Below are 7,730 nucleotides of genomic sequence, written 5' to 3' on the forward strand. Positions count from 1 at the left end.
TACCTCTTCTAGGCTTCTTTGATGACCTCAAGTTGCTGGGGACATGGGGAATGGGAGGGAGAGGCTGAGTTGGCCCCAGCATTGTTACTGTTTCCCCAAAGCCCTTGTGCCCACTTCTTACCTCCCCTAACTGCACATGGCAGGGATTCCCAAGATCACGGATTTTCCAACCCTGAGTAGAGGTGGGGGATGGGACTGGCCCAACATTTGATGCCAGTATAGTAGTACTGCCTCTGGTCACACATGTCCCAGCCCTAACTCTGGCCTTTCTTGGCTTTAGCTAACCAGGGTAAAGCTTCAGCCCAACAGACTGAGGAGGAACAGGCCCATTATCAGGAAGAGAAGAACCCCAGCCTGGGCAACAGGGCAAAACCCTGTCTCTATAAACATTAGCCGAGTGTGGTGGCACGTGCCTACAGTCCCAGCTACTCAGGAGGCTGAGATGGGAGGATCACTTGAGCCTGGGAGGTCAAGGCTGCAGTGAGCTGTGATTACACTACTGCACTCCAGCCTGGAAGGATAGAGCAAGACCCTGTCTACAGTCACAGACTCAGTCCTCAAAAATAACGAACTCCAGTTTCACACAGTGGCCTGCCTCTGGCTGGAGGATCCTTGTATCTCTAAAGGCCATCTTCAGAAAACCTCATAGCCCTCAATAGGGCAGAGTCCTTCCCCTAACCCAGGAAACACATACCCAATCACAGCTACTTTATTTTCCTTTTAATTTTTTGGAAGGATATACACCACATATCCCATGGGCAATAAAGCGCATTCAATGTGTTTATAAGCCAAACACTCACTTTGTTTAAGCAAACACAAGTACAAAGTAAAATAGAACCACAAAATAATGAACTGCATGTTCATAACATACAAAAATCGCCGCCTACTCAGTAGGTAACTACAACATTCCAACTCCTGAATATATTTATAAATTTACATTTTCAGTTAAAAAAATAGACTTTTGAGAGTTCAGATTTTGTTTTAGATTTTGTTTTCTTACATTCTGGAGAACCGAAGCTCAGCTCAGCCCTCTTCCTTATTTTGCTCCCAAAGCCTCCCCCAAATCATCACTCCCTGTCCCCCTTAAGGCTAGAGGTGAGCATGTCCTTCACAATTGCACATGTCAAGCCATCAGCAAGGCGCATCACACAAAAGGCACCAAGACGTGAAACTTTTTAAACCAAAAGGACAAAGAAAAAACTTTCAAAAAAAAAAAAAAAGAAAAACCAAACCATATTTTGCCACATGTGAGAGTCCAGTCGAGCAGTATTTACAGAAAGTTTAACGGAACAACACTCGGACACATGCTCTGAGAATACCTAGGACCGCTGTTTCAAAAAAAAGGTTCACACTTATTGTCACAGCATCATCACAAAATAGAGGATCACCATTGGTTTGCTTGGCTTTTCTTTTTTTTTTTCCCCAAGTGAGGACCTAACTCCAAATAATACAATAGAATATGCAAATTATCTTCACATCAAGAGTACCCCAAGAAAAACGAAATCCATGGCACAGACACTGTACAAGGGTGCAGGGCAGGGCTCTGAGGGGCCCAAACCCCATTTTGCCAACTCGATTTTCTAGCATTGAAGGGAGCAAGGGGTCAGGCATATGATGGAGATGATACTGAAATGATTTATCCAAAATCCATGCAAATCAAGTTCTTTGGATAGAGGTGAAGAACTTGGACATGGCTGTTTCAGGCAGCTGAAGTCAAAGGGAATAGGAATTGGGGAAGGGGAAGTGGGCAAAAAGGGTTGTTGGCCAACAGACCTTCCACTCCAAGTAGAGAGGGAGGACTTGGCTCTGAGAACCTCCATCTGACCTAAGAGGAACCCTCCTCTCCTACCGCCATCTCCTCCTCTTGTCCTTTAAGTCTCTTGTGTTTCTTTTTCTCCCTTTTCCCTTTGTTTCCCCTTTCCCTTTAGCAAATTTCAATTGTCCTGGGAGAAAAGGTTGCTGTCATGTCCGAAAGCCCTGTGGAGGCGCTGAAGGAGTTGGTGACAGCTGAGGAAGGGAAGCTGCTGACCTGGGCAGGGAAAGCAGGGGGAACGGAGGAGTACGTGGTGGCCACCGACGGGGAGGGGAAGCCACTGTGCACAGGGGATGGGTAGGTTGAGGAGCCGGGAGAGGAGAAGGAGGTCGGCACAGGGGACGGGTATGAGGTGGTGGCCGGGGATGGATAAGAGGTAGTAACCGGGGACGGGTAAGAGGTAGCAACCGGGGATGGGTAGGAAGAGAGAGAGGAGGTGGCCGAAGAGGCCACAACACTTTTGTCTGCTTTCTTGTCCTTCTGCCGCAAGTGGATCTTGGTATGCCTCTTGCGTTCATCGCTCCTGGCAAACTTTCTCCCACAGATGTCGCAGGCGAAGGGCTTCTCGCCCGTGTGGGTACGGATGTGGGTGGTGAGGTGGTCGCTGCGGCTGAAGTTGCGCATGCAGATGCGGCACTGGAAGGGTTTCTGGCCTGTGTGGATGCGGATGTGGCGGGTGAGCTCGTCAGAGCGGGAGAAGCGGCGATCACAGGACTCCACCGGGCAAGCGTAAGGGCGTTCGTGGGGGGGCGTCTTGCTGGGCCGGTTGGGGTACTTGCGCATTCGGCTGGGTTTGATGAGTTGGGACTGGTAACTGGTATTGAGGGCCTTCAGGTCCTGGGAGCCCGACTGAGTGGCAAAGGCCTTGATAGTAGACAGGGGGGTGAGCGAAGGCTGCTGGGTGCGGCTCTCCAGGCCCTGGAAGGGCTTCTGGTCTGGGGTACCCAGGCCCAGATCCCCCTGTTGCTGTGGAAACAGGTAGTCGGGGATCATGGGAACCTGGAAGCCACCCTTGGCGGCAGGGTAGGCAGGAGGCGGGTACTGGAGCGCTGTCCCTGCTGAGCCCGGGAAGGCCTGGCTTTGTGGCTCAGGGAAAATGTCAGTGTTCGGCGTGGGGAAGGTGGGTGCCGCTGAGTAAATGGGACTGCTGTCGTTGGATGGCACTGCACAGCTCAGGGGTGGGCTCTGGGAGGCGGAGGAGGAGGAGGCCGCTGGAGATGGTGCTGAGGACGAGGAGGCTGGTGGGTTGGTCATGCTCACGAGGCCACTGACCAAGCTGAAGAGGGGCTCAGGCCACAAGGTGTTGCCACTGTTGGGTGCAGGTTCCAGGGAAAAGCGGCCAGTATAGGTGATGGGGGGCAGTCGAGTGGTTTGGCTGGGGTAACTTGTCTCCACCAGCACCTTCTCGTTGTTCAGAGAGATGTCAGGAAAAGACTCTGGCAGGAGAGAGAAAGGGGAGGCCTGGTTACTGGAGAGCAATCACTGGAGGATGAGAACGACCCGAGCTGCCAGGCAAGAGGTCGGCCGGCTACCATTGACTCCCGAGGTAGTTAATAATTGATAGCAGCAGATTGCAATGTTCCTGAACCCGCTCCAGTGGCAGAGCCCATTTCAACAACAGCTGACGCAAATACGGAGAATCCCCCTCCACTGCAGCTCGCAGCGCTCCGCAGCGGCGGCTGCGCGGGCGAGGGATTCCCGCCAGCACCCCCACGGCCGCGGCTAGTGCGCGCCCCCAAACTCGGGCTGCCGGGACATCCACGGCCAAGGATCACGGTCCTTCCTTGGGGGCAGGCGGCAAGAAAGGCAAGGCAAGCCTTTCCGGGGGGAGGGGACCGAGCCCCGCTCATCAAAATAAGCCCTCCCCCTCCACCCACCCACGCAGCTCCAGAGCTCTCCATCCAAAACAAAAGCTCTGTCCTCTGCTGCTAGGGATGAGGGCCGGAGGTGGGCTGTGTGGGGTCCCTTGGCATTCCTCTAACACATGACCCTGGGGATGCGAGGAATGAAAGGGAAACCCGGCTCGCATCCTAAGATTCAGGAGCACTCCTGCGGTGAAGGACTGGACGCCAGGATGGTGGCGGAAAGGTTCCCCCTCAGCGTAGGCCACTGCTTACCTGCGGTCAGGTGCTCGTAGGGCTGCTCGCCCGTGTCCGCCTGAGGGTTGAAGGTGCTGCTGCTGCTGCTGCTGCTGTTGCTGCCGCCCCCGCCGCCTCCACCGCCCCCGCTGCTGCTGCTGCTGTTACTGCCGCTGCCCTCAGGGGCCCCGGCGGCGCCGAGGAACTGGGGAGCCCCGTTGCTCAGCAGCATCATCTCCTCCAGCTTAGGGTAGTTGTCCATGGTGGGCGAGTGAGGAAAGGATCCGAACGGGTCAGAGATCTGCAGCGGGGACATCAGCTGCATCTCGGCCTTGGCCGCGGCCATCCTGGACGAGCGGGCGGGAGAGCTGGTGTCGGGGCGGGTGGGCGCAGCCCGGGGCTGGAGCTGCGGGGGACAGTTGCGGGGGCCTGGCCGGGTTACATGCGGGGCGCGGGGCACACTGAGGAGCGCACAGGTGGGGACCCCGACTCGCCCTGGGCGCGGGCGGGCGTGGACGCGCCGCGGCTGCGGAGGCTGGGACAGGGGCCGGTCCTGCGGCGGCGGAAGCTGGCTGCGGCGGCGGATGGCGGCGGCGGCTCCCCAAGTTCTGCGCGCTGGGATCTCTCGCGACTCCCCGGATCCGCCTCTATTTGAAGGGTCTGGAACTGCACGGGCCCGCCTCCGTCGTGACGTACATGGCCATATATGGGAAGCAGGAAGCCCTAATATGGCAGGACCAGCCGGGAGGACCCGGAGTGACGTGAAGCCCCCCATCCGACAGCGCCCGGCACCTCCATCCTGCACCCTGGGGCCCGGGCCCGTGCCCGCATCCCAAGTGCCCAGGCTTCGGGGAAGCCTAGAGCTCGAACCGCCGCCGGGGCCTCCGGGACCTGCGCCGCTCCGGAGTTCCCGCGTTGCCCCCGCCCCTCCCTCCGCCTTCTTCCCTCCGCCTTCTTCCCTCCGCCTTCTTCCCTCCTCCCAGAGCCGGAAACGGCCGGGCCATATCGGGCCACTCCAAATAAGGCGCTGCCCAAATAAGGGTTGTTCCGGCGGGGGATCCTTCCTGCTCCTTATATGGCATTTCCGGGTCGCAGCTGGTTGCTCCCTCGCTCCCTCCCTCCTCCCTGGTTCCAAGCCGGGAGCCCGAGCGCTCGCGGGAGCTGGGGACGCCCAGGCGGGGAGGGCTCGGGGCGCGTGGCGCGGGGCGCGCGGCTGCTCAGGCGGCTCCCAGGCGTGAACTAGGCTGGGGAAGCCCAGACCCAGAGCGGGGGCGAGGGCGAGTCGGGCCGGGGTTCTGCGGCTGTCATCGAGGGCCCGCCCGCCCACCTCAGGGACCGTGAGAGCGAGCCGGGAGTGCGGGGGAGGAGCTGCTGGGCCAGCCTGGGCAGGGGCCGCCCAGGAGAGGCGGGGCCTTGACCCCGGGCCTCGACCTATGGCACGGTGTCTTTCCGGGTGTCGTCGGGGAAACTGAGGGTAGAAAGTCACGGCCACTTGGTTCTTGGGACACTGCATAGCAGTGAGCTGCCTTGCCTCTGCCACCTGTCAGTGGGATGGGGCTGCTTGCTGGTGCCTGGGGTCCCCTGTGTCCCCCCGGAACCAAAAGGCTGTTCCCTAGTCCCCACCGGCAAAGAGCCCACCTTTGCGGGACCGAAGTGGGGAAGCTGATTGCCCCAGGAGAGACCTGATTCCTGTTCTCACCAGGAAATAATGGTCCTTGTGGTGGGGGGTCACTTCCCCCGCTTATCCAGTCCAGGTGGAGGGGTGGCCGACGCTGCGGGAATCCGTAAGCGGGGGCTTCCCTATGGGCTATCTGGGGACCCCGGGCTGGGCGCGAAGAGAGGACCGGCTAGGCGGCTCGGTGCTGCCCCCTGGAGGTTTCCTCTCCACTCTCAGCCACGGGCTCCGGCCGCGCGGGCTCTTCCGCCGCCTCCTCGCTCCCCCTCCCGGATGCAGCGCTGGGCGTGGAGCCAGGCCGGGGGAGCCTTCGACGCAGTGAGCGCGAACTGAGCAGGCGCTGCAGCCCGGGCTCCCCCTGCAGTCCCTGGGGAGCCGCCACTGCCGAGGCGCCCGGACTCCGGGATAACATTCCTCACCCCAAGCCTGGCCAAGGCGAGGGGAGAAGGAAGCAGGGGGTGGGTGGTGGGGGGGGAGAACGATTGCCGCAGGTTTCCCGGGGGCCGGACGCGAACAGGGAAGCCCTCCCCGCCCCCAAGACGCAGTCAAATGCGCACCCCAAAGGGAACAGGGATTCCGGGAAGGGAAGGCTCCTCCTGCTCTACCTCTGAATCCAGAGGAGGTGCTGTTTTTCTGGATTTAAAAAGAAAACAGAAAGTGTATGTGGGGAAGGAGGGTGCTTGACGACACCGAGAGGGAAGGGAGAAGGTGAGGGCCTAAGGGAGGAGGTGAGGGCCTCGGTGAACCCCAACAGCCTCTGGAGGTCGGGGTAAGGGGGTTTAAGTGGGGGAGGGTGTAACTCTTGGACTTCATCCCTCTGTAGCTGTCCCACCTCCAAACACGTTTTCTTATAAAAATCAACTTAAGGAATCCAGCAATGAACCAGGACCCCCTCGTCTCGGAGCCTGCCATCTCAAGTACGCTGGGGGGGTGGGGGGCTCACTCCCACTGTCTACAGAGTTGTCCATTGGGGCAGGAGTGATGCACCTCTCAGAGGACTCCTGCCGCAAGGGCAGAAAGGCCAGGCTGTTGTAGCACAGATGGTCCTGTGTCTGAATGTTCATTTTGCCACTCCCTGGTAGGGTACCTTAGCCAAATTTATTTTTTTATGTTTTTATTCTTTCTGATACGGGGTCTCACGCTGACACCCAGGTTGGAGTGCAGTGGCGCGAGCTCACTGCAACCTCCGCCTCCCAGGCTCAAGTGATTCTTCAGCCTCCGCAGCTCAAGTAGCTTGGGCTACAGGTGCCTGCCACCATGCCTTTTTTTTTTTTTTTTTTTGTATTTTCGTAGAGAGAGGATTTCACCATGTTGCCCAGGCTGGTCTTGAACTCCTGAGCTCAAGCTATTCACGCACTTCGGCCTCCCCAAGTGCTGGGATTCCAGGTGTGAGCTACAGCACCCAGCCAGCCAAGCTTTTTGTTTGTTTTTGTTTTTTGCTTTTTTTGAGGCAGTCTCCCTGTGTCACCCAGGCTGGAGTGCAATGGGGCGATTTTGGCTCACCACAACCTCCGCCTCCTGGGTTCAAGCTATTCTCCTGCCTTAGCCTCCCTAGTAGCTGGGACCACAGATGCACCCCACCACACCCGGCTAATTTTTGTATTTTTAGTAGAGATGAGGTTTCACCATGCTGGCCAGCCTGGTCTTGAACTCCTAACCTCAGGTGATCCACCCGCCTTGGCCTCCCAAAGTGCTGGGATTACAGGCGTGAGTCACTGTGCCTGGCCAGCCACGCTTTTTGTGTCTCACTTTCTTCAACTATAAAATGGAGCTAATGTTAATAATACACACATGGGGCCGGGCTAGTGCGACTCTGTCTCAAATAAATAAATAAATAATAGTAATAATACCCACATGGGGGCCGGGCGCCGCGGCTCACGCCTGTAATCCCAGCACTTTGGGAGGCCGAGGTGGGCGGATCACACAGTCAGGAGATCTAGACCATCCTGGCTAACACGGTGAAACCCCGTCTCTACTAAAAAAAAAAAAAAAAAAAAATTAGGTGTGGTGGCCGGAGCTTGTGGTCCCAGCTACTCAGGAGGCTGAGGCAGGAGAATGGCGTGAACCGGGAGGCGGAGCTTGCAGTGAGCCAAGATCGGGTCACTGCACTCCAGCCTGGTGGGCGACAGAGCTATACTCCGTCTCAAAACAAAACAAAACAAAC

General features: G+C 57.8%; 1 protein-coding gene across 1 annotated transcript; it reads right to left on the bottom strand.

The window, feature by feature from the left end:
* Positions 1–703: 703 nt before the first annotated feature.
* On the bottom strand, positions 704–4,512 carry EGR1 (early growth response 1). Its single transcript, XM_011997253.1, has 2 exons — positions 3,931–4,512; positions 704–3,249 (listed from the first exon to the last, which is right to left on the bottom strand). The coding sequence occupies exons 1-2, from the start codon at positions 4,235–4,237 to the stop codon at positions 1,925–1,927; spliced, it is 1,632 nt and encodes a 543-aa protein (XP_011852643.1). The 5' UTR covers positions 4,238–4,512; the 3' UTR covers positions 704–1,924.
* Between the last annotated feature and the right edge of the window lie 3,218 nt (positions 4,513–7,730).

The sequence above is a fragment of the Mandrillus leucophaeus genome, unplaced genomic scaffold (genome assembly GCF_000951045.1).
Source record: "Mandrillus leucophaeus isolate KB7577 unplaced genomic scaffold, Mleu.le_1.0 Scaffold534, whole genome shotgun sequence".
Classification (NCBI taxonomy): Eukaryota; Metazoa; Chordata; class Mammalia; order Primates; family Cercopithecidae; genus Mandrillus; species Mandrillus leucophaeus.